This window comes from Pelobates fuscus, chromosome 2, assembly GCF_036172605.1.
Source record: "Pelobates fuscus isolate aPelFus1 chromosome 2, aPelFus1.pri, whole genome shotgun sequence".
NCBI classification, from domain to species: domain Eukaryota; kingdom Metazoa; phylum Chordata; class Amphibia; order Anura; family Pelobatidae; genus Pelobates; species Pelobates fuscus.
In genome coordinates, this window is record NC_086318.1 from 370,771,720 (window position 1) to 370,799,366 (window position 27,647).

The following is a 27,647-nucleotide window of genomic DNA, read 5'->3' on the forward strand; positions in this document are numbered from 1 at the left end:
TACTCCCCCCAGACACCCTGTGTTACTGCAGATACTCCCTCCAGACACTGTGTTACTGCAGATACTCCCTCCAGACACTGTGTTACTGCAGATACTCCCTCCAGAAACCCTGTGTTACTGCAGATACTCCCTCCAGAAACCCTGTGTTACTGCAGATACTCCCTCCAGACACCCTGTGTTACTGCAGATACTCCCCCCAGACACTGTGTTAAAGCAGATACTCCCTCCAGACACCCTGTGTTACTGCAGATACTCCCCCCAGACACCCTGTGTTACTGCAGATACTCCCCCCAGACACCCTGTGTTACTGCAGATACTCCCCCCAGACACCCTGTGTTACTGCAGATACTCCCCCCAGACACCCTGTGTTACTGCAGATACTCCCTACAGACACCCTGTGTTACTGCAGATACTCCCTCCAGACACCCTGTGTTAAAGCAGATACTCCCTCCAGACACCCTGTGTTACTGCAGATACTCCCCCCAGACACCCTGTGTTACTGCAGATACTCCCCCCAGACACCCTGTGTTACTGCAGATATGCAGATACTCCCCCCAGACACCCTGTGTTACTGCAGATAGTCCCCCCAGACACCCTGTGTTACTGCAGATACTCCCTCCAGACACCCTGTGTTACTGCAGATACTCCCTCCAGACACCCTGTGTTACTGCAGATACTCTCCCCAGACACTCTGTGTTACAGCAGATACTCCCCCCAGACACCCCGTGTTACTGCAGATACTCCTGCCAGTGGTAGCTCATCAAAATAAATCAGGAAAATTCCAAACTCCAAGGTTGAATACGGTGAATAGGCTACAGATGGCCACTCCCATCACCCAAGGCCGAGTTCTTCAACAGTGTTACCCCTAAATGTCAGTCCTCTGCCTCTTCCTAGGAAAATGTTCAAGATGCCAATACAGTGCCTGGCTGAAAGTGATAGTAGTTGCTGCCTACAGCCTGAGACCAGATCCCATAATTCCCCAACTGGGACTGGGGTTTAGAGTTTACAGTCTGCCGATCCACTGTGGATTCTTATACTAGAAGAATGGCTGCATTAGAGGGTTGTGGGGTCTATGCTCCAGCTCTGAAATCACAGCTGCGGCATGCCACTTGCACCACTTGTGTCAGCGCCAGCAGGCAGTAGCGGTCAATGCGGCAACTATGTATTCTATGTCTATGTGGGCCCCCATCAGGGCACTATAGAGTCAGGAAAACCGCTTTGTTTTCCTGACACTATAGTGATCCTTTACGTTTTCTATGGCTACTTAACCCAATTATCTTCACGATAGAGGGGAGGGATTTTACTGTTTCTTGCAAGAGCTTGTTCCTGGTTTGCGCTCTGAAGGAGTCTACGGTGGTTATGGTGTCGGCTGGAGTGCGGGAAGCCCTCAGGTAGCGCTAGGAGCATCCTCCAACGAAGGTACCCAGTCAGGGTGCCCGTTGATCAGTTACAACCATAAAACCTGTACATGAGGGGTGCTGTTATACTCAGGAGACTTCGCTGAACACAAAAATTTGTGTTTCAAAACAGTAAAATGTACCACAACAATTATCTCGTCTGGGTAAGTGCCATTTGTGTGTAGAAAAATGTCACTTTCACTGACGATATTATCGTTGTAATACATTTTACTGCTTTGAAACACTAATATTTGTGTACAGCGAAGTTAAACAGTACCCCCCATGTACAGGTTTTATGGTGTCATAGAAAGTTATAGGGTTAAATACAGTGCTAGCAAATTAAATTCCCTGGACTTTCGGCCTGGGTTGTCAGGCAGGTCCTGCAAATTGTAATTATTAAAATGACCTAATTATGTAAAAATATTACATAAATATATACATAGAATTATTATATATATATACACGTGTTTGTGTATATATATAATCCGACCTCCGACACTCACCATCATTAAAAAATATAACTTGTAATACCTGGGTGCTTCCAGCGCCAAACATAAAGCAAATAGTGAACGGAGCACTCCTTAGGAAATTTTCAATCGTGTACTTAATAAGTAATCAAGATTACTTAAATACACAATTGAAAATTTCCTAAGGAGTGCTCTGTTCACTATTTGCTTTATGTGTGTGTGTGTGTGTATATATATATATATATATATATATATATCATTTTTTGTAATTATTTTTATTTATATATAGGTATTTATATATATATATATATATATATATATATATATAGTGATATTTTTCATTCAAGTGTGTATGTGTATATATATATATATATATATATATATATATATAAATTATTAAAGAAAAGAGGAGTCAGAAGTTATAATCCAATATTTTTTTATTTAGAAAAGCAAGTGGGAGAAGCAACAAAGCAAAGGCAGCCCAGGTTGTTAGGAGCAGTCCTGGGAGGATATAGTGCAGAGGAGAATGAACCAATGGATATTCAGGGGAAGGATAGGGAAAACCAGGAGGAAATTGAGAATGTAACAACCTGTAATGAACAGCGTCAGTTGTGTTCACATTTGTGGATGATAATGAGAAATAAACATCTGAGTGCATTCTTCCCACAGATATCTATTCATCATCATCATCCCTTCTGGGAAGACCCTGCGCACGTTGTTCACGAACTAGGCTATCTACATCAGCAATGGTTATGCCCAAATTATGGGCAGCTTGCGCGCGCATTAAAATGCACTCTTCCTCCCTCATTTCCATAAAGCGCTGCATATTTTGCTGCAAGGAAACCATTGCTGATGTAAATTGCCTAATGCCCTCATTCAAAGCGTTAGACATGGAGTGTACCTCGGTTATTACATTCTGCAATAGTTCTCGCTGATTCTCCCTATCCTGCTGTATGGACGTCTCCAGTTCAGCTTGATGAGCCTGGATCGTCGCATACAGCGCAGCCAACGGTAGAGGAAGTTGTGGCGACTGCATTTCTTCGGCCACTGATGTCACTGAATCAGGATCCACTGCTGTTAGGGTAATGGTACCCTCCTCTTGCAGGGGGAGAGTACCATCAGAACCTATAGGGGAGAACAGAGAAAGAACATTGTTAGCATGTGTCATATGTTGCAATGCTTACTATCATCTGTACAACAATACCATTTAAACTTGGAAATAAGATATATGCAGTCATGCTATTAATTTATTATTATGTCTAAGTATAGTTATGCATCTTTGTCCCCCCTAGCCCTTTCTCCGTCTCTTTGTGACCTCTCAACGCATGTCTTTGTGCCCACCTCCCTTTCCTTCTAATCTCACTACATGTATCGTGGCCGAGCGTCCCCAGGTAGAGAATCTCCTGTTTCTTCTGCATGACAGGAAGCTGATCGTTGCACTCAGCTTCCTTTCAGGGCAAGTAGATGGTAGATAAGATCACACGTGGTCCACTCAGCCACAGTAAATAAAGTGAACAGAAGGAGAGGAGCGATGTGAGCTCCCCCCCACCCCTGCTGGTCACCCAGACATTGAGCCCCCTGGCCAGTGCGTGCTAGGCACACGCTTAGTTTGCTTAGTGGTCGACCCGGCCCTGCATGTTACATAAACTAGTGTGGCGAAACCGACCTCGCCACGTGTCCTTGGAGGGGGCTGCTTGCCCGCCTCTTGCCTTTGGACTATGGACCAGACTTTATGTGAATGTGTTAACTCAGATAGCTATGCCATGGAGCCCATTCGTGTAGTTAAAGATTTCGGCTCCATGGCAAGTGAACTGTGTGAGTAGGATCTGCGCGCTATTCGGTAGTATTGTGCGCTCAGTTCCCAGCTATCTGGGGATAGGTGAAATGTCTTTGTGTTATGTGTAAAAGGTAAATTTATGTATTTTAAAGTGTTTTACTGTCTTTGTGTCCCCATGTGCTCAATTGAGTCTGTCTCTGTGCTGGGAGGTAATTGGATTACTTCTCCAGGAGAGAAGGCTCTGTAAAACCGGTCTGAGCTGGAAAGCTAGGATACTTTACTAACTTTTGAACCCCTGGTCTGATCCATGCCATTTTTTAATATGTTGTTCCCCTGAATGGATTGATTGTGGATATGTAATTTTATGTGAATGTGATGTATGGTTTTGAAGTTATAAATATTCTGTAAAAAGTATATTTTAAACTGTATGAATAATGGGAGTATTTGTCACACTAAGGAGAGGGGATGTGTGGGAGGTAACATCTATGTCATTGGTTATTTTATGCCTCCCCCTGGGTGTGGCCTGTAGGTGTACAATTGTAATAAAAGCCAGGCTGGATGTGCCAGTCCAGAGTTCCTGCTTAACCCTCAAAGTGAAGTGTCGTCTCATTATTGGGGGAGGATTTATTGTATGCTGTTCCAGTTTGACTGCTAGGAGTGTAAACCTATTCGTATGGTTTCCTATTCAACTGTCTACAGCATTCATGTGCTTGAGAAGATTCATATGCTGCATCGGTCCGGTGATTGTGGTGTCTGCCAGAGTGCTTGGAGTCCTCAGGAAGCGCTAGTAGCATCCATTAACGGAGGTACCCAGTCGGGGTGCCAGGCGATCCGTTACAACTAGTATGCCTGCAAAGAAAATGTGTAGAGTTAAAGCATTTTTTACTTACGCTCAGCAGTGAATCCCTGTTCCTGGACACCAGTGGTGGGCTGTTGGAGGGAAACCACACTCATACGTGGTGAAGAAACGTCGACAAGTTGCGAATGGTCTGAAATACATGTATTTGATAAATTAACTTCATATACAGTAAAATCACATGCTTGTGTGTGTGTGTGTATGTTTAAATGCGCACGCACACACACACATAACATTTATCTAACAATGCTATGCAAGTACTTACGAGAGGAAAGTGAAGCCAGGCGCATTTCCAGGGAGACAGGAGGTGAACCTGCTGCCCTGCTCTCCATGCAGACAGCATCTCCTGCAGTTCCTAGTGACTCTTCTGGGGATTGAGGGGCCTGCACTGATGGCATAGAAAACACACATTGGAAGGTTAACACAAGAAAACTGATATATGTACATTTCGACTAACAAAAATGAATTTAAAGGACCACTATAGGCACCCAGACCACTTCAGCTCAATGAAGTGGTCTGGGTGCAACGTCCCTCTAGTTTAAAGCCTGCAGCTGAAAACATAGCAGTTCTAGAGAAACTGCTGTTTCACTGAGGGTTAATCCAGCCTCTAGTGGCTGTCTCTAGTGGCTGCTTCCGCGATTCTCACTGTGAAAATCACAGTGAGAAGATGCTGGACGTCCATAGGAAAGCATTGAGTAATGCTTTCCTATGGGTGGTTTGAATGTGCGCACGGCTCTTGCTGTGCATTCGGAGCTGACGTCGGCAGAGGGAGGAGTGTTCCCCAGCGCCGAGGGAGCCCGGCGCTGGAGAAAGGTAAGTGGCTGAAGGGGTTGGAGAAAGGTAAGTGGCTGAAGTGGGAACGGGGACACGAGGGTTGGGGGGGGGGACCTAATTACCCTATAGTGCCATGAAAACGAGTTTGTTTTCCTGGCACTATAGTGGTCCTTTAACAACGTACCTTCAGATGTTTCAGCGCCAGATGTCCCCTCAATCCCAAGGAGGTTGTCTCTTCCCAGGAACTGCAGGAGCTCCTCTTCACAGGGCAGCAGGTCCGGTTCTTGTGAACCGCCTCCTGTCTTCCTGGAGGCGAATGCTGCCTTCACCTTCCTCTTCACCATCCACCTGATGTCGTAGTAACTGCAATGACATGTGTAATTGATTAATTACTTTAATATGTTTCTATATATATGTTTACTGACATGTTTAAAGGGATACTATAGGCACCCAGACCAATTCAGCGCATTGAAGTGGTCTGGGTTCAGTGTCCCAGGTCGCTTAACTGTGTAAAGGTAACTATTGCAAGTGCAACTGCAATAATTATCTTTATGTGTTAACTCCACCTCTAGTGGCTGGCTACCAGATGGCCACTAGAGGGACTTCTGGGTTGTTAGGCAACTTTTGGTCACCCCTCCTTATCCCCCATCCCATGTGTATCACCCCTATTAACCCCCTGTCCCTGTGTGTCACCCCCATTAACCGTGCCTCTCCCTTATTTAACACCACATTCACCTACACTGTGTATGTTACTACACAGTGAAAGCTGTGGTACAGAAATCCGTCAGATTTGTAGATCAGATTGCAATATCTGATGGATGTGCTGCACGCATGCACAGTACACTCATCCGATTGCTATATCTGAATGATGTGCTGCACACCCATCAGATCGCTATATCTGATGGATGGGCTGCGCGCATACGCATTACACCCATCAGATTTCTATAGCTGGAGGATGTGCCGAGCGCATGCGCGGTACACCCTTCAGATTAAAGGCCCAGCTGATCGAGTGTCATCAGAGGCGGCACACATGCTCGCGGTACCTCCACCAGAATTCTATACCTCGAGGCCTGCTAGCGCGCAGCTGATCTCGCGTCACTTCTGGTGACATGGGGGCACCGGAAGTGACGTCAATATAGAAATCTGATGGATATAGATATCTGATAGAACAGCTGCGTTTTGCAACATGACAGCCTCCCAATGCTTTCCTATGGGAAAGCATTGGATTTGCTGATCTTGTCAATTATGAAGATCGCAACCAAGGAGGCAGAGCACAGCTCTGCTATAAGGATGAGTAATTAAAGGGACACTCCAGGCACCCAGACCACTTCTGCCCATTGGAGTGGTCCGGGTGCCAACTCCCACTACCCTTAACCCTGCAACTGTAAATAAATATTGCAGTTTTCATAAACTGCAATATTTACCTTGCAGGGTTAACGCCTCCTCTAGTGGCGACGCTGAAACCCCGATAGAAAAGCATTGAAAGCATTTTTCAATGCTTTCCGATGGGGAGGTCTAATGCGCATGTGCAGCATTGCCGCACATGCGCATTAGGTCTCACCCCGCCAGCGTCCGCGCATGCGCAATCGGTCTCGCCCTGGGGTGGGGTGTGGGAGGGAGAGGGGACCTGCAGTGCCAGGAAAACGATTTGTTCTCCTGGCACTGGAGTGTCCCTTTAAATACAGTTACATTGCTGAGAGGGAGGTTAAACTGTGTTTTCACAGTTATAGTGACAGGAATGCAAACATGTATTCATGTCACTATAGTGTTCCTTTAAAGCTGAGCTGCACATGGTGTTTTTTTCCCTCTATGTGCTTAAGTGACCCAACCCTCACTTTTAAAAGACTTTAAAAGCATAGCTGCCACTGGTGGGGGTGTGTAGCAAAAGCACATGGAGGAAAAAAATAAGTTTAAAAAAAACATGGCATAAAGAAAATTATTTTTTAGGAATATAAGTGCACTTACCGTTTCTTCACCACCTCCTGGGTGCGATTGTTCCCTCCAACAGCATTCACCGCTGCCACAATCTTCCTCCACCGATTGTCCTTCTTTGCTCTTGAAGTCTTTTTGGCTGCTCCCCCAAACATACATTGGTAGTACTGGCAAAGCTTGTTTACCAGTACTGTATTCTCCTCTGCACAAAAGCGATCAGCGTACTTATTCTTCCTCCTAGGACATACTGCCTTTAACATTCTAGGCTCTCTTTGCTTCTCCCACTTGCTTCTCCTTCCTCCTGGCCAGAGTGGCCAATGCCCCCCTCCACTATATCGATGTCTATGTCACTTGAGGAGCTAGAGGAGGACATGACCACTTCTGGCAAGGTCCCTATCAAAGTGCCTAAAATGGCTGACAGGGTGGTGGGCTGGCTGACCTCCAAAATGGCTGAATGGCTGGCCTATAGAAAATCTGGATAGATTTTGCATTAAAGGACTGCCTTGAGTTGATACTTTTATTGTTTACAGTTTTGTCTGGCAGCATGTAAAAGCCTATTTAATTGGCTCCTACTTTCCCACTCTCTTGTAAAATGATACTGTGTTTCCAGTACCACCTGTCAGGGAAGCATGATGATTCATGAGCCCAAGAAACTAAGCAAAAACAATACATTTATGCCCTTTATGGATTAAAACCAGACTCTGCATCAACTATGTAATTTTCCATGGGAGTTTTGCCATGGAACCCCCTCCGGCATGCCACAGTCCAGGTGTTAGTCCCCTTGAAACAACTTTTCCATCACTATTGTGGCCAGAAAGAGTCCCTGTGGGTTTTAAAATTCGCCTGCCCATTGAAGTCTATGGCGGATTGCGCGGTTCGCCCGTTCGCGAACATTTGGGGAAGTTCCCGTCCGCCGTTCGCGAACCGAAAATTTCGTGTTCGCGACATCACTATTGTAGAAAAATAATACATTATGTTGGAAAATTGTTACATATAATTTACATCTTTTTCTGGCTTGTTCTTATGTTTTTCCATTTCTTTCTCTTTGAGAGAAGGAATGTATGTTATTTTATGACTTGATTGTTGTATGTTATAGTTATACGTACAACTCAATTTAAAAAAAGAATAAAAGAGATCCTGGGAATAAAATCAAAGAAAAGGGTAACTTTCCTGTAGAAAAAAAATCAGTATGTTAAGCCACGCCTACTCTGTTATTTATGCAAATGATTAAGTTCACATTTAAGAATATTTTACTCTAGAAATTGCTGTCATGTCATTTCAATTCTATTTTTTTTTTTTAATTTTGATAGATATAGCAGTAATCACCTACAATGTAAATCAAATTTTTATAAAACGGATTTTCGGGAAAATAGAATATTAAATTATGATGTCACTTTAACCTTAATGCTTGTCTAATCAACCAGGGATATTATTGAAATGAAAGCTTGTGTTTTGATTATAGCTTTATTGCTTATTGTTTAACAGCATTTTCTATAGTAAGAAAAAGCCTTTATTTGTTCCAAAACTAGAATAGATATATTAAAAAATGTATTTCAATATAATTTTCTGTACATTGCTTTAATTGCTTGGATGTTTCAGTTCATATAGTTGTCAATTAGGTTTGGGCATCTCCAAAATTTTTGGTTCGTACAAATGCATTTGCACAGAAAAAAATTGTTTTGTCAGAAGAGAAATTCGTCCTTTTTTCCTTTCATTTTCGATGGAAATTCATTCGTTTTTTCATTTCGGTTAAACCCATTCATTAGGCGCGATTTAATTGAACCAGATGAATTTAACATAAAAATCAGTTCCCTCAATACCGAATAGCCTTAAATTAACAAAGTCAAACCATTAATGTCAAATTTCGTACATTGATCACAACATGGCATTGAACAATGTTCTATTTCCCTGATTTTATGCCACAAACTCCTGAAATAACTCCCAAACCGCCAAATGCCCTAACGCTATCAATCGCATGAAAATTTATTGGCACTATTAGAAAACTCCCGAACACTCACTATACGCATTCGTATGCATTGCTTTTTGCTTACACTCTTGGGCTCATGAATCATCATGCTGCACTGACAGGTGGGAATTGGCAACACAATATCATTTTAGAAGGGGGTAGGAAAGTAGCCCATTAAATAGGCCTATACAAAATTGCTATTCTAAGTATATTTTTTTCTCACATGTCCTTATATGATGTAAGATATTTGGATACAAAAAGGTTAACTATAAAATAGTTTTTACCCGACACAAGGATAGGACAGATCACAGCATCTAGAGATCTCACAAAGTAGGTGGATTTTCAAAGGGGTAACCTATACCCAAACAAAAATTGGTCATAATAGTGAATTTAGGCATTACCCCAACTTGTTATTTACCTTATTCATTAGTTTAACCCCTTAAGGACCGGACTTTTTTTGCGATGTTGTACATTTGCGACCAGGCATCTTTTTACACTTTTGTGGTGTTTGTGTTTAGCTGTAATTTTCCGCTCTCTCATTTACTGTTCCCATACAAATTATATATTGTTTTTTTCAGGACAAAAGGGGCTTTCTTTACATACCATTATTTATATAATCTCATGTAATTTAATTTTTTAAAAATGAAAAAATATGATGACAAATTGAAAAAAAATACATGTTTTTTGACTTTTATGTGAAAAATCTTTTACTCATCTACAAAAGCGAATGAAAAAAACTGCTAAATAGATTCAAAATTTTGTCCTGAGTTTAAAAATACCCAGTGTTTACATGCTTTTTGCTATTTTTTTGCATGTTATAGGGCTATAAGTACAAGTAGGATATTGCGGTTTCAAAACATACATTTTCAATAGTGACATTGTAACACTATTATCTGTCATAAATCGCTGAATAACACCCCACATGTACATATTTTTTTTAAAGTAGACAACCCAGGGTATTCAATATGGGGTATGTCCAGACTTTTTTAGTAGCCAGTTAGTCGCAAACACTGGCCAAAGTTAGCGTTCATATTTGTTTGTGTGTGAAAAAAGTAAAAAACTAAATTGAACGCTAATTTTGGCCAGTGTTTGTGACTAAGTGGTTACTAAAAAAGACTGGTCATACCCCATTTGCAATACCTTGGGTTGTCTTCTTTTGCAAATGGTATGCCATCATGGGGGTAATTCTCATTCCTGGGCTACCATACGCTCTCAAAGGCACGTAACCAACCTGGCCATTTTCAATGTAAAAATATTTGACCCATATATTTGACCCTGTAACTTTCAAAAACGCTATAAAACCTGTACATGGGGGGTACTGTTATACTCAGGAGACTTTGCTGAACACAAATATTAGTGTTTCAAAACTGGAAAATGTATCACAACAATTATATCATCAGTAAAAGTGCTGTTTGTGTGTGAAAAATGCAAAAAAGTCACTTTCACTGACAATATCATCGCTGTGATATGTTTTACTGTTTTGAATCACTAATATTTGTGTTCAGCGAAGTCTCCCGAGTAAAACAGTATCCCCCATGTACAGGTTTTAGGGTGTCGTAGAACGTTACAGGGTAAAATACAGTGATAGCAAATTAAATTCTCTGGACTTTCGGCCTGGGTTGGCAGGCAGGTCCCTTAAATTGCAATCAATAAAATAACTTCATTATGTAAAAATATTACATAAATACGCACGTAGAATTTAAATATATATGCATATTTATATATTTGAAGTCTACGTGTATATTTATATAATTATTTATGTAATTTTTTATATGGACATATGAATAGTTTGTATTCTTTTTATTTATTTATATATACATAGATATATATACAATTTCATTCTAAGTGTATTTTGATATAAATATATATATATTAATATCAAAATACAGTTAGAATAAAATTTCGTATAGATATATAATTTTTTTTAAAATTTTTATTATTATTTTTTTTTTATTTAATTGAATTTACTTATTATTTGTATTTTATAATAATATATATATACAATATATATAGTTATTATATATATTATATATATACGTGTGTAATTTAATTATAAGTGTATTTTTATATTAATATATGTACATATTAATATAAAAATACACTTAGCATGACATTATATATATGATATATAGACATATATTATATAGGTATAATATATGTCTATATATCATATATATATATACACATATATAATAATATTTTTTTTTATTAACTTTAACTTTAATTTTTTTTAATGATTTTACAGCAGCAGGGAGACTGCCTGTCAGCACAGACAGTCCCCCTGCAGGCAGACACAAGGACACCTATTGTGACCATGTGGTCGCCCTGTTGGGCGATCACATGGCCGCAGGGGTCCTAATTCGCCATGGGGAGACTGTCTGGGCTGCAGGCAGTCTCCCCACAATGGGAGCACCGCCGATCGCCGCCGGGGGAACGACGGCGATCGGGTAAGTACATTTTAAATTAAGGACGGTTCAGGACCGTCGTCGGTCGGCAATGGGAAAATGCCGATGACGGTCCTGAACCATCCCGCGTCCTTAAGGGGTTAAGGCATACATGACAAGGCCACATGCGCTGCATGGTTTCTGGGGTACCTCTTAGTGAAATTGGTGTGACATACTGAAATACTTTAATGAAACTAACATGGATTTGGGCCAACAAACCATTTCCTAATAAAAGAGATATATAGCTATTTAATTTTTGTTTTACAAACGGAAATGAAATTAATATGTAAGGAAATAGGCACATGCAATTTGAAAATATAAAGTAACCTGAATTTGCATAAAGCCACCCTTAACCTCTAATTGGAGTATAAATACTAGATGATGTAGGTAAACCTGGTCAGTTTACTAGACTGGAATGTGTAATTGCATGTAACAACTGGACTCATTTTACAATGGGAATCAAATAGGGAAAACATTGTAATAGACATATTAATCATGTAAAGCTAATAAATTACTAGTCTAAGTTGCAAACATTAGGCACTAACCAATATTCAGTGAATTCATGGACACACCAACATTGATATATATATATGTAAACCATATCGAATATTAAAATAAACTTTTACTATGCAAATGAATATTCAATATCATATAGATCTCCTGACCAGAACAAAGTTGTAGAAAAATAATGCATTATGTTGGAAAATTGTTACATATAATTTACATATTTTTCTGGCTTGTTCTTATGTTTTTCCTTTTTTTTCTCTTTGAGAGAAGGAGTGTATGTCATTTTATGACTTGATTGTTGTATGTTATGGTTATACGTACAACTTAATTTAAAAAAAAGAATAAAAGAGATCCTGGGAATAAAATCAAAGAAAAAGGTAACTTCTCTGTAGAAAAAAATCAGTATGTTAAGCCACGCCTACTCTGTTATTTATGCAAATGATTAAGTTCACATTTAGGAATATTTTACTCTAGAAATTGCTGTCATGTCATTTCAATTCTATTTTTTTTAAATTTTGATAGATATTCCAGTAATCACCTACAATGTAAATCAAAGTTTAATAAAACGGATTTTCTGGAAAATAGAATATTAAATTATGATGTAACTTTAACCTTAACCCCTTAAGGACACATGACATGTCTGACATGTCATGATTCCCTTTTATTCCAGAAGTTTGGTCCTTAAGGGGTTAATGCTCGTCTAATCAACCAGGCATATTACGGACATGAAAGCTCCTGCTGTGATTATAGCTCTATTGCTTATTGTTTAACAGTTTTTTTTATAGTAAGAAAAAGCCTTTATTTGTTCCAAAAATAGAATAGATATTGAAAAAAAAAATCTTTCAATATAATTTTATGTACATTGCTTTAATTGCTTGCATGTTTCAGTTCACATAGTTGTCTACTAGCATTGGGCACCTCCAAAATTTTTGTTTCCTACAAATGCATTTGTACAGAAAAAAATTGTTTTGTCAGAAGAGAAATTCGTCCATTTTTCCATTCATTTTCAATGGAAATTCATTTGTTTTTTCATTTCGGATAAACCCATTCATTCATTACGTGCGATTTAATTGAACCAGATGAATTTAACATAAAAATCAGTTCCCTCAATACCGAATAGCCTTAAATTAACAAAGTCAAACCATTAATTTCAAATTTCGTACATTGATCACAACATGGCATTGAACAATGTTATATTTCCCTGATTTTACGGCACAAACTCTTGAAATAACTCCCAAACCGCCAAATGCCCAAACGCTATCAATCGCATGAAAATGTATTGGCACTATTAGTAAACTCCCGAACACTCACTATACGCATTCGTATGCATTGCTTTTTGCTTAGTCTCTTGGGCTCATGAATCATCATGTTGCACTGACAAGTGGGAATTGGCAACACAATATCATTTTAGAAGGGAGTAGGAAAGTAGCCAATTAAATAGGCCTATACAAAATTGCTATTTTAAGTATATTTTTTTTCTCACATGTCCTAGTATGATGTAAGATATATGGATACAAAAACAATAATATAGTTTTTACACAACACAAGGATAGGGTAGATCACAGCACCTAGAGGTCTCACAAAGTAGATGTATTTTCCAAGGGGTTACCTATACCCAAACAAAAATTGGTCAAAACAGTGAATTTAGGTATTACCCCAACTTGTTATTTACCTTATTCATTAGTTTAAGGCATACATGACAAAGCCACATGCGCTGCATTGTTTCTGGGGTACCTCTTAGTGAAATTGGTGTGACATACTGAAAAACTTTCATGAAACTAACACTGATTTGGGCCAACAAACCATTTCCTAATAAAAGAGATATATAGCTATTTAATTTTTGTTTTCCAAACGGAAATAAAATTAATATGTAAGGAAATAGGCAATATATAGGCAATAATAGGAAATAATAGGAAATAGGCAATAATAATAGGCAATATGCAAATATAAAGTAACCTGAATTTGCATATAGCCACCCTTAACCTCTAATTGCAGTGTAAATACTAGATGATGTAGGTAAACCTGGTCAGTTTACTAGACTGGAATGTGTAATTACATGTAACAACTGGACTCATTTTACAATGGGAATCAAATAGGGAAAACATTGTAATAGACATATTAATTAGTGATGTACCGAACGGTTCGCTGGCGAATAGTTCCCGGCGAACATAGCGTGTTCGCGTTTGCCGCGGCGGGTGAACACATGCGCGGTTCGATCCGCCCCTATTCGTCATCATTGAGTAAACTTTGACCCTGTACCTCACAGTCAGCAGACACATTCCAGCCAATCAGCAGCACACCCTCCCTAGAAGACCCTCCCACCTCCTGGACAGCATCCATTTTAGATTCATTTGGAAGCTGCATACATTTTTTTTTTATTTTTTTATTTATTTTATTTATTTTTTGCAGTGCATGGAGGTATAACAAATGAGCATGTGGTACCCCAACCGCATTCCTCATGCTTTTCAAGTAACAATTGTAACAATAGGGTATATGTTAATACTCTAGTCTGTGCGGAGCCCTCCATGGGTGAAGATGGATTAATTTATTTTTTTTGCGCTCGGGTTTTTTATTTTATTTTTAAGTTCGACGGGTATGATGGCTTTTTATTTGGCCTTTTTTGGGCTGAAAAATGAAGATTTTAGAAAAAAGAAGACGTTGAATAGTAAGTTGAATTTTACTTTACAGGGTAGTAATTTTATTCCCCCTCACTATTTTTTAGGGTGAGGGGGGTAGGTAGGGGCTTTTTTATTTGGGTGTGTGACTAGGGGCTTGGGGACCCCTAGTCACCTTTGATGGGGGAGGGGGGGATTTTCATTTAGGGCCCCCACCCGCCGCTCAGGGGTGGGGGCCGGGGGGGACAGTAGGTCCCCCCCCCTTATTGTTGTTTAGGGGCCCCACCCGCAGCTCAGCGGTGGGGGCCGGGGGGAGGACAGTAGATCCCCCCTCTTATTGTAACTTAGGACCCCCACCCGCCGCTCAGGTGTGGGGGTGGGGGGGAGGACAGTATGTCCCCCCCATTATTCTTTTATAGGGCCCACACCCGCAGCTCAGGAGCCATGTTACTCTGTATATAGAGGGAGCCATGTTTACACTGTATATAGAGCGAGCTATGTTACTCTGTATATAGAGGCAGTGGCGTACAAAGGGGGGGGCGGAGGGGGCGGTCCGCCCCGGGTACCACTTACTAGGGTGGTGCCCGGGGCGAACTTTCGCAGGTGTGGCGAAATGCCGCCCTGTGTCTTGTGTAAAGGGACCGGCCGCTAATAAGACTATCTACCTGAGTTTCCCATCCAGCAGCAGCAGGGTCCTCTGTTCTTGCGATCCGCGAGAGCGTTGCCGTGGGTTGCCATAGCAACGCTCTCGCGGATCGCGAAAACAGAGGACCCTGCTGCTGCTGGATGGGAAACTCGGGTACATAGTCTTATTGACGAGCATGGAGAATACTGGGCCCCTCTAAACTGCCCAGTGATGCTGTGCCACCGGACCACCAGTCGAGGAGGAAGGGAGGGACAGGTAAGTGGCAGCACTTATTCCACACAACATACACACTGCATACACTCTACACACTGTACACAATATACACACAGTGCATACACACTGCACACACTCTACACACACTCTACAGACACTGCACACACTGAATACACTATGCACACACACTACACACACTATGCACACACACTATACTCACACTGCACACACTGAATACACTATGCACACACACTATACTCACACTGCACACACTGAATACACTATGCACACACACTACACACACTGCATACACTATGCACACACACTATACTCACACTGCACACTCTATACACACACTGCATACACTTCATACACTATAAACACACTGCATACACATATATTTAAAAAAAAATGCAGTTGTTTTTTACATTTCAAAGTTGGGGAGGGGGTGCCAAATAAAGGATCCGCCCCGGGTGCCAAATGCTCCAGGTACGCCCCTGTATAGAGGGGAGCCATGTTACTCTGTATATAGAGAGGAGCCATGTTTACACTGTATATAGAAGGAGCCATGTTACTCTGTATATAGAGAGGAGCCATGTTTACACTGTATATAAAGGGGAGCCATGTTACTCTGTATTTAGAGGGAGCCATGTTACTCTGTATATAGAGGGGAGCCATGTTACTCTGTATATAGAGGGGAGCCATGTTTACACTGTATATAGAGGGAGCCATGTTACTCTGTATATAGAGAGGAGCCATGTTTACACTGTATATAGAGGGGAGCCATGATATTCTGTAAATAGAGGGAGCCATGTTTACACGGTATATAGAGGGAAGCCATGTTACTCTGTATATAGAGGGAGACATGTTATTCTGTATATAGAGGGAGCCATGTTACTCTGTGTAACGGATCCACTGGCACCCCGACTGGGTACCTCCGTTAATGGATGCTCCTAGCGCTCCTGAGGACTTCAAGCACTGCAGCAGACACCACAACCACCGACTCAGAGAAGCATAGGAATCCTCTCTAGCATATGAATGCTGTAGACCATTGAATAGGAACCATACGAATAGGCTTACACTCCTAGCAGTCAACTTGAACAGCATGCAATAAATCCTTCCCCCAATAATGAGACGACACTTCACTTTGAGGGTTAAGCAGGAACTCTGGACTGGCTCATCCAGCCTGGCTTTTATTTCCATCTCACACATACAGGCCACACCCAGGGGGAGGCATAAAATAACCAATCCGAGATATGGTACAACCCACACATCCCCTCCCCTTAGCCTGAGAGATAATCCACTTATTATACAGTTTAAAACATAACTTTTACACAATATCTGTAACTTCAAAACCATACATCACATTCACATACAAATCACATATTCAGACTCAGCATACTTTAAACATAAACACTTCCAAAATTCAGGCAAATCCCTCCAGTGGATCAAAAGTTACACGGAAGTCCTTTTATGACCGACCGCAAGCACATTTTCTTGCCCAAAACAGTTCCATAGATTTGGGCTGTGCGGTCGGTCAAGTCCGGGCATAAAAACGGCTAAGTCCCATTCGAAGTGTGACTGTACTTCGACTTTAGTCAAAGTGTCGAAGTGGAGTTGATGTTAAGGGTCGGCAGTGTTCGAAGATAAAATGGCCGCCGCCACGTGGTCCTTTGTCCGATACCGACAACTTCTACAACTTCAGTAGCTTCGACAGTGTCCGAAGTGCCATATACAAAAGTACCAATCTGTCCCCAAAGTATTTAAAGGGCTAGGGACAGTATTATACAATCCACATGCCCAAAAGTAGTTCTTAAAGGGTCAGTACATTATGGTAGCAGTCCATAAGCCCCAATTCAGTCCCTTAAAGGGCAATATCTCCCAGGGACCATAATCACTGGGCAGGAGGCTAGCAACCAGGCTTCTCCAGTTCTCAGTGGCGAGGTTGGTTCCGCCACACTCTGTATATAGAGGGAGCCATGTTACTCTGTATATAGAGGGAGCCATGTTACTATCTGAGGTGGTTAACTATGATTGGCCCTGGTATGTTTGTTAGTCTGGCCTGCATGTTTGTCTGGCATGAATAAAAGCATGTTTCAACTATATTAGTAGTTAGACTAGTTTGCACTAAAACATGTGCAAATGGGGAGTTTACGGTTGTTTGCGGTGCGTTAAACGGGGAGTTTGGTCAGTCACTGTGAAGCGGGTGTAACCCTTACACTACCTGATCGATACAACATCATACCTGATGTTTTAAAGCACGTTATTCCAAACAATTTAGGAATGTTAGGTGATTTATGCCCTTTATGGATTAAAACCAGACTCTGCATCAACTATGTAATTTTCCATGGAAGTTTTGCCATGGATCCCCCTCCGGCATGCCACAGTCCAGGTGTTAGTCCCCTTGAAACAACTTTTCCATCACTATTGTGGCCAGAAAGAGTCCCTGTGGGTTTTAAAATTCACCTGCCCATTGAAGTCTATGGCGGTTCGCCCGTTCGCGAACATTTGCGGAAGTTCGCATTCGCCGTTCGCGAACCGAAAATTTTATGTTCGTGACATCACTAATATTAATCATGTAAAGCTAATAAGTTACTAGTCTAAGTTCCAAACATTAGGCACTAACCAAGATTCAGTGAATTCATGGACACACCAACATTGATATATATATATATATATATATATATATGTAAACCATATATAGTATTGAAATAAACTTTTACTATGCAAATGAATATTCAATATCATATAGATCTCCTGACCAGAACAAACAAAGTTGTAGAAAAATAATACATTATGTTGGAAAATTGTTACATATAATTTACATCTTTTTCTGGCTTGTTCTTATGTTTTTCCTTTTTTTTCTCTTTGAGAGGAGTGTATGTCATTTTATGACTTGATTGTTGTATGTTTTGGTTATACGTACAACTCAATTTTAAAAAAGAATAAAAGAGATCCTGGGAATAAAATCAAAGAAAAAGGTAACTTTTCTGTAGAAAAAAATCAGTATGTTAAGCCACGCCTACTCTGTTATTTATGCAAATGATTAAGTTCACATTTAGGAATATTTTACTCTAGAAATTGCTGTCATGTCATTTCAATTCTATTTTTTTTTTATTTTGATAGATATTCCAGTAGTCACCTACAATGTAAATCAAAGTTTAATAAAACGGATTTTCTGGAAAGTAGAAAAGTAAATTATGATGTCACTTTAACCTTATTATGGACATGAAAGCTCTTGTTGTGATTATAGCTCTATTGCTTATTGTTTAACAGCTTTTTCTATAGTAAGAAAAAGCCTTTATTTGTTCCAAAAATAGAATAGAGATTTAAATATTTTACTTTCAGTATAATATATAATTTTCTTTACATTGCTTTAATTACTTGGATATTTCAGTTCACATAGTTGTTAACTAGACTTGGGCACTTCAGAAATTTTTGTTTCATACGAACGCATTTGTAAGGAAAAAATTTTTTGTTTAATCAGAACCAAAATTCATCAATTTTTCCATTAGTTTTCGAAGGAAATCCATTCGTTTTTTTTTTTTTTTCATTTGAACCAATTGAATTTAATATAAAAATCAGTTCCCTTAATACCGAATAGCCTTAAATTAACAAAGTAAAACCATTCATTTCAAATTTTGTACATTGATCACAAATTGGCATTGAACAATGTTTCCCTGATGTTATGCCTAAACCTCCCGAAATAACTCCCGAACCGCCAATGGCCTGAACGCTATCAATCGCATGAAAATGTATTGGCACTATTAGTAAACACTCAAACACTCACTAACACCCCTATTAGACATGGTATCCCCAGGCTCTTTAAGATCCTGGACTGTCCCAAGGATCGCGGCTGAGTTGCGCCAAAGGGGACTCCCTTTCCCAGCTACTGCAAGGAAAGCGGAACTCTTCCAGCTGCTTACAGCGCATCCTGAGCCAAGGGAAGAGCTGTAATGTACCTGGGAGGAAGGAATACATTTTTTCACTTTTAAAGTGGTGGGGGGGGGGGGTGCTCCATTTACACTACATGCATACACTACACTGACACACACTCTGCATTCATTACACTAACACACACACTGAAATCACTACACTGACACTGTGTTCATTACACACACTCTGCATTAACTTTACACACAGCATCCATTACACAAACATCCTGAATTCACTGTACACACACTACATCCACCACACATTCAAACACGCTGCATTCACTATACACAGACACTGCATCTAATACACACTATATCCACTACAGACACTGCATCCACTAAACACATTGCATCTAGTACACACACTAGATCCTCTACACAAACACACTCTCTGCCTTCACTACACACTCTGCATTCACTGCACAAACAGTATCTAATACACACAAACACTACATCCATTACACACATTTTAAGTCACTTCCACTATACACACCACATTCAGTCCATCATTGTCAGCAGACTAGGTAGGAGTCCTTTGGGCGGACTTGTGGGCGGCCCGAGGGGCCAAAATTTCTGATGACAGCCCTGCATGCTATAGTTAACTTCCCACTAGGACCACCAGGTATTTCAGGCTATGCCCCCTCTTCTAGGAAAAAGGCAAGAAGGGTGAGGTGATCTAAAGATTATTTATTGTATTCAAAAAATACATCTAAATTCACAAGATTTTAAATTATATATATATATATATATATATATTATATATATATTTGCCCCCATCTCTCACATAATACAGTCATGTACCAGTCCCAACACACAGCACACCTAACACTTGAAAAATACACACTACTGCCCCTATCGCCTACTACAGTCCCGATCCCAGCAGACCCTAAGTTGTCAAACTGTTCTTAAATGGTTTGGCTACTAACTCTGGGAGGGCACCACAGCAGTCCTGGCACCATAACCCCTACAGAGGGCTGTAGTGGTTATTATGCCAGGAGTGTTACTTTAAATAATCTAGCGGTGCCCCTCCAGAGATTAGGTTCTGGATCCACCCCTGAGCTGTAGTTTTTCTGGTGACTATAGTGACTCTCTTAAGCAGGTAACGTATTTTTGAATGTTTTGCATACATAATGTTCCAAATATTTTTAGAAATTCAACCAATGATAGTTAAAGGTTACCACTGTACTGTGGTTATATATTTCTGTGTAATAATGTGATTTGTAACAATATAATCAGTTAATAGTACTGCAACATATATTTTAATTGAAACATTTACAAACTTTACAGGGACACTGTAAGCACCCAGACCACGTCTAATTGAAGTGGTCTAGGTGCAATGTCCCTTTTGCACTTTGTGCTGCAATGTTTGTTTATTTATTACTGGCATTTATAAAGTGCCAACATATTCTGAAGCACTGATGTTAAATATTGCAGTTCCATAGAAAGTCCATAGAAAGTCTGCCCTCAGTAGCGGTCTATGACTAAGGGGGCAGCAATAGTGCCAGGAATACAGCTTTATATTCCTGGCACTATAGTAACCCTTTAATTCTATAGTTGTCAGCAGTCCTTTTTCCACAAAATATCGCAAATTATAGAAATCACGGACGGAGTGAGATCTTTCCATACTGATCATATTTAAACTTACTGGCTTGTCAAGTATGCACTTTTTATGTGAATGGTAAAGTATTTGGATTTTTCAATTTTTTTTCCCACACTGCAACTACACTAAAGTACTACAAAAAGTGGACTGCAATTTTGACTTGAAGGTTGATTACACCCATGATTTTTACTTTGATCAACAGATTCCTTATACTAGTACAAATAGGGAGTCTCATGAACAACAGTTTTGGGGAAGAATTCTGAATCCTAGGTCTCCTTACATACATTTCACGCTGTGCTTCCTATTATACAGCTATATTGCAATAGTCTTATATGTGACATTTCTGAACACATTTATTGTCCTACAAAAAAGTATGTGCTTTTTGAAATAATCACTGTTGCTTACAATTTTTTTAAAAAAATTCTTTATTAGTGCACATGTTGAACAAGCAGGTTTGCACTGCCACAACAGCTGGTGCAAACTAGGCATATGGTATTGAATAAGAGTGGTGTGGCTATAATAACATTGCCCATTTTATTTAGAAGAAACAACTTGGTTTGACTGCAATCTTTAATCTGCTGTGAGGAGGTATCTCTCGTGGTAAGTGTGGGGAGGTTATAGATATATATATATATATATAAAAATAAATCCCCCGCTAAACCTTTCATTGGGGTGGGGTATCCACCGAGGGAGCAAGTGGTCTCTACCTTATTCTCTTTTTTGAGGTATTTCATTTATTTTTGTGCCCTGATGCTCTTGGTTTGGGGGCACGGCAGAAGTAATGCCATAGAGAATCCTGTGCTGTCTGAAGCGTGGTTTGGGAGCTTAGTGGTGCTTTTAGGTTAGCTGTCACACCGTAGAGAGCTCGGGGACCTGGATTAGCATGTCGTGCTAGGGAGAAACCGGGAGGCTGTATCTTCGCTATTATATACGAGGTGGAGTGGTGGTCTGTAGTGTGAGAGGGTCTTACTAGTTCTGCCTCTGAGAGGGTTAAGAGAGTGTTGGTTACGTCCCAGGAGCTTCTAGGAGTGGGATTGTTGGAGCCTGGTGCATCCAGCCCGAGTTTGCCCAGGAAGGAGCTAGAGTCGTCTGGCGACATCAGGCGGAAGGTGGATGCTCCCTTCGTAACCGTGAGCATAGAGGATATCCAGCGATATTTAACCCCAGCTGCTCTGAGGGTCTCTGTGACTTGCCGGACTGACCTTCTCCATGTCAGAATGGCTCTGGATAGGTCTTGCAGGAAAGTGAGCTTCATGCCCTCAAATTGGTAGGGGCTCCTGTTATTGAGCGCTGTCATTACCACCATTTTGTCTCTAGTGGACAGGAAGTGGAGGAGAACATCGCAGGAGGCCCCCACCGGAGCTCTTGGAGACTTCTGGAGTCTATGGGTGCTTTCTATTTGGACTGTCTTTGTCTGTTGGGATTTAGGAGCGTGGTTAGTAGACATCGGGTGAATTGTGGCAGTTCCTAGTCGTCGATAGAGTCAGCGACGCCTCTTGACTTTTATGTTGGTGAAACGTCTTGCATCGTCTAGGCCATTTATCTGGTCCTGCAAAGTGTGGTGCGAGACTTGTAGGAGTCGGAGCTTCTCCTCCGCTGCTTGGTGGTGTTGTGCCATGGAGGCAACGTCCTCTTCGGTGGCACTCACCCTGTCTGTGACAGCAGAGTGCACCTCCTCTCGTCGCAATATCTGTGCGGAACAAGGTGCGTATATTTTTTAGGCTGTTCAGTATGTTTATTTTGTTTCCCCATTTTGTCACACGGTGTAGGAGCCTGAATGTAGTCGATTTGTTGTCGTATAGGTCTGTTAGTCTGCATTAATTGCCATTATATCTCTGGAGCACCACAGCCATGTGACTGCTCTCAGTTAGGTCCAGACCACCAGCAGATAGTATTTATAACACTATAGAGTCAGGAATACATGTTTGTGTTCCTGACCTTATAGTGTTCCTTTAAGATAAAGACATTAGGGCTGGTTGGTCATCTCAACAGAGAAAAATTAAGATTCCACAGGACCATATTAACAGTTTGGGGATCTCATTTATTCTTCATATAGTGCCAAGCAAAGTCATAGTTCCTGAGCCCTTGTCTTGCCTGATACAGCTGCCTAAGCCCACCTTACAGTTAATCCTACTATGTCATCATTGAGGAACAATATGTTTGCTAACTTACCAAGTCACTCACATATTGCCTTATCTGCCAGATAGAAAAAAATGTAACAAGGGGGCAGATCTGCATCATTGCGTCCCCCAAAGATACTATCTGAGGAAATCTGTCCTCCGGATCCTCTCCATAGCTTTATAAAAAATAAATAGAACATTGGCTGGTGAAAAACCTATTAACTTCCTTTTATTTTCAATAGAAAAGTAAGCAAATTAGTAAGTGGACATAAAACAGGCTAGTGCTTATTCATTTTAACTTCATGTAAAAGGCTTTGACAAGATTAAGAGAGGTGAACAAAACTGCAGGCTGGTACATCATAGAAAGGATGCACACCACTCCTTCAGACAGGAAGAACACAGCTCAGCTTGACGTGAATTTGCTCCACAGCAGTCTTTCAGCCAGTCTTTGAAGAGGTCATCTGCATCCTTCCTCAACATAAGGAACTGTCCCAGAAGCACATATGCCTAAGGAAATAAAGTTTAAAAGAAAATGAAATTCAAATGCAACAGTGTACATCCATAAAGGTAAAGGAACCAAAGAATAACATTGGTGATTTTGCAAGTGGAAACTGATCCCTGGCAAGAGTTTCATTTGACAGGAGCAGAGTCCCAGTTAGCAGTGTAATGTAGCTGTGGGGAGCAGTGCTTCAGATACTGCTTCTCTTTCTAGTGGCCCACACTTATTGTTGGCACTGGATTATTCATCAACTGTGCCATCCAGCCTGGCCCCCAACAGCAAAAAAAAAAAAAGCAACGCCAAAACACAATTTAACCCCGTCTGCACTTGACGATCAGCATCATCAATTAAAGAGATCCTATAGTGCCAGGAAAACAAAGCAGTCAGAGCTACAAAAGAAGCCTCCTCTCATACAAATAATACAAGCAGCCCACACACATTCCCTAGAGACACAACACCACTGACAATCCACCTACTCGCACACAACCTCACAAGCAGCCTCTCACATGCAAAACAACAAGCAGCCCAACACATGCACACATCACCAAACACACTATGTGACATCATCCACACACAATTCTATAAATAGCCCCTGTACACAGCCTGCATTTATATGTATGAATACACAATACCACAAAATTCTCACGAACATAAACAACAGCCCACATATGCACAAATACAACATTACAAAGTAAGTGCAGCACCCATAAATAGCACAAGCAGAATGTGGCAACATACACACCTCGTTTAAAAAAAAAAATAGAACGGGCACACCAAAGGATTTCCAGATCTTGTTTTGGCACAGTACTACCAAAAGGTTGCATGCCCCTGCCCTAGAATCTCATGGTGTACATATATAGAGAGGCTGCAGTACAAAGCCTGCACTGACAGGGAAGTGCTGGGGACTGTTCATTCAAGCAGATCAGCTCAGTGATCCTTCAACACAGGCTAAAGTGATTTGGAAGCCTCAAAAGATGCTTTAGACTTGAGAAAGTTAGTTTCTCCAGAAAGCATGTGATTAAAAAATTTGACATGGGAGGGGGCGCGGCCAACACGGAGCAAGATGGTCGCATAGAAATCTGCTCCGGTACCATGGGCATATAATATGCTATAATCCAGCAAAATAACGCTGCATCCAGCAACCAACAACGAAGATGTCACAACATAAGAACAAGAAGAGCTCAGGGAAAGCCGAAAAACGTAATTGTTTTTAATCAGAAAACGGCACCTGCAGTTCCGACGGACCAGGCCTCAAATGACAATGAGGATATGGAGTCAGACGACTGCAAACGAGATCCGAGATTTAACACATCAGTACAGGATCAACAGATTACCAAAGCCGACCTATCGGCGGCACTGGAAGCGTTATCGCAAAAATTGATCACAACTTGGCAACACACAGCCGACTCTATGAGGAAAGACATCCAGGAGTTGGGGAAGAGAACATCCAACATGGAGGACAAGTGCGATGAATTCGCCACAGCACATAACGACCTAGCCACCACTGTAGAGCATTTGTCTACTCAACTAAGCAACATGGAAGAAAAATTAACAGATATGGAGGACCGTTCCCGTAGAAATAACCTCCGTCTAAGGGGGATCCCAGAAGACATAACTAACGCTGATCTCCCGGCCTATGTCAGAGGCCTACTAAAAGCACACGCACCGGAGATTCCGACGGAGATGCTGCTGGTGGATAGAGTACACCGCATACCTAAACCACGGCATCTCCCCCCTACAACTCCGAGAGACATATTAATGAGGGCTCACTACTTTCACGTTAAGGAGCATATCCTCAGGAACAGCAAGGCGAGAATCAAGCCACCGGACGAGTATGCCGCGGTCCGGATATATGCTGACCTCTCTGCGGCTACGCTCTGGCGGAGGAAAGATTTTTCACAAATCACAAGCGCCCTGAGATTGCATGGCATTCGGTACAAATGGGGTTTCCCCACGAGAATAATCATTACCAAAGAGGGGACAACGACGGTGATACTCACCCCCGAAGATGGCGCCAAACGAGTGAAACTGTGGGACATCCCGCTGACATCTGACCCTCCAAATCAACCGAAGAGTAACGAACAGCTTAGGCCAGAATGGACAAAACCACAGAAAAAAAATTGAACACCAGACGGCTTCTGGTTTACCGGCAACCTCTAACCGCTACACTTCAGACTCGCGACTTTAACTAGAAATATATTCTAAAGAAGAGAGCCTAACCCAAGAACTTCTACCATACAGGTATCTTCCACCGAAACACAACAAACCCATGAATTCAAGCGGGTATCCGGACCCGGGGTTCCCGCCATCCCTGTAACGACGCACAGCAGTGGAATCTTGGCGGGGGACCCGGGTCTGGACCCACAAACTGTGACCACTATTGATCTTGGTGAGAACAACTATGCATATACGGACTGAATATCGGGTGGCATCGGATATAATGGTAATCCCCAAGCACGAAACATCTCACTAACGGCCTCTGCAGCGAATGCCCCTCGCCGGTGATGGCCTAATCCACGGATTTACACCATATGTATATATCTCCTGTCGAGATGCAGCGAGACCACACATTCAGCAGGGTAACTGGATCCGGGGCTCCCGCTATCCCTGTAACGAAGCACAGCAAAGCAGTGGAACCAACGCGGGGGGACCCGGGTCTAGACCCATGTAGTGAATCGGACACCGACCCTGGTAAGAAGGACTCTGTACAAACAGACATTTCGACAGGGACGCACAAACCATGTTACCATATTGAATAACAGAGTTGGGAAGACCTTTATGGTCTAAATGGGAAAGATAGCACATATGCAAGACTTCGTGGATTGGGATGCTGGGAGTGGGGAGTCTTGGGGGGAGGGAGTATCAACGGATGGGGGGATTGTTGTGGCGAGGCCCCTGTGGGTGGGTGTGCTCCGGTGTATCCCCCCCACGGGTGTCCACAGGATCCAATGGGGGGCGAGCGCGTTCACCTTGGGGGATCCTATATATATAGATGGACCCTGTTGTGTAAAATTGTGTATAATGATGTAATATATGATTTTTCGCGGCCCATCCTGCACTATATGATTGCAAGAATTACCGCCCATGTGTGACTAACTAAATCCCCATTGCTGACAATGTATAGCTGTAGGCCGTCCTATACTCCCCAATACATATACATATACTGGCCTTAAACGATGAGGCCTAAACCCACACAAATATAGCAGCAACCGACAAGAAATCGCCCAGGACCACGTAAATGGAGTTACCTAGCAACTCCACCTCTCACGGTATGGAACTCCCATACCATGTCTCTAACCGAGACGTTTTGTATATAGTTCCTACCTTTTCTCCCAGTTTTAGATCCCCTAATACCTCCCTTTCCAGTTCGGTACAAAACAAAGAAAACCCACATGCCAACACAAACCTCACTAACCACCCCTATCATCGCAACAAACGCCAGATGTTCTGGTCCATACTTTGTAATACTGTTTCACGACATAACTCTACTCTGACCGATAATGCCTCTTTAGAGCCTCACCCTTTTGCAATTAACATGAGACTAACTCGGCACAAACAAATTCCTAGCAGAAACACATCACAAAATAACCATGGTGAAAGTACAATCAATTAATGCACGCGGGCTAAATACCCCGCACAAACGAAGATTATTAATGGAAGAGGCCCAAAAACACAAAACTGACATATTGTGTGTCCAGGAAACGCATTTTGTACATAATAAGGTGCCAACATTTGCTAACAGAGATTTTCCAGTGCAGTATCACTCAACACATACATCCAAATCCAGGGGAGTTTCTATACTGGTACATAAATCCATAACATTCGAACTTTTACAATTAAAAAAAGATGCACAAGGCAGGTTTGTCATATTGCATTGTAAAATCAATGATACCCAATAT

At 41.4% G+C, this 27,647-nt stretch overlaps 1 protein-coding gene and 2 non-coding genes across 4 annotated transcripts in view; all 3 read right to left on the reverse strand.

Annotated features, from left to right (window-relative positions):
• Positions 1 to 9,466: 9,466 nt before the first annotated feature.
• Positions 9,467 to 9,609, reverse strand: LOC134591863 (U12 minor spliceosomal RNA). Its single transcript, XR_010088568.1, has one exon. It is a non-coding gene; the product is annotated as a U12 minor spliceosomal RNA (small nuclear RNA).
• Positions 9,610 to 13,671: 4,062 nt separating this feature from the next.
• On the reverse strand, positions 13,672 to 13,814 carry LOC134591862 (U12 minor spliceosomal RNA). The gene has a single exon (XR_010088567.1). It is a non-coding gene; the product is annotated as a U12 minor spliceosomal RNA (small nuclear RNA).
• Positions 13,815 to 23,460: 9,646 nt separating this feature from the next.
• The window catches only part of LOC134587388 (barrier-to-autointegration factor-like protein), a 34,005-nt gene continuing 29,818 nt past the window's right edge, over positions 23,461 to 27,647 (reverse strand). For both annotated transcript variants that reach the window (XM_063443716.1, XM_063443715.1), the window contains exon 3: positions 23,461 to 23,756. In XM_063443716.1, the coding sequence (XP_063299786.1) occupies positions 23,607 to 23,756 (150 nt within the window). In that variant the 3' untranslated portion in view covers positions 23,461 to 23,606. The remainder of the gene's footprint in view (positions 23,757 to 27,647) is intronic.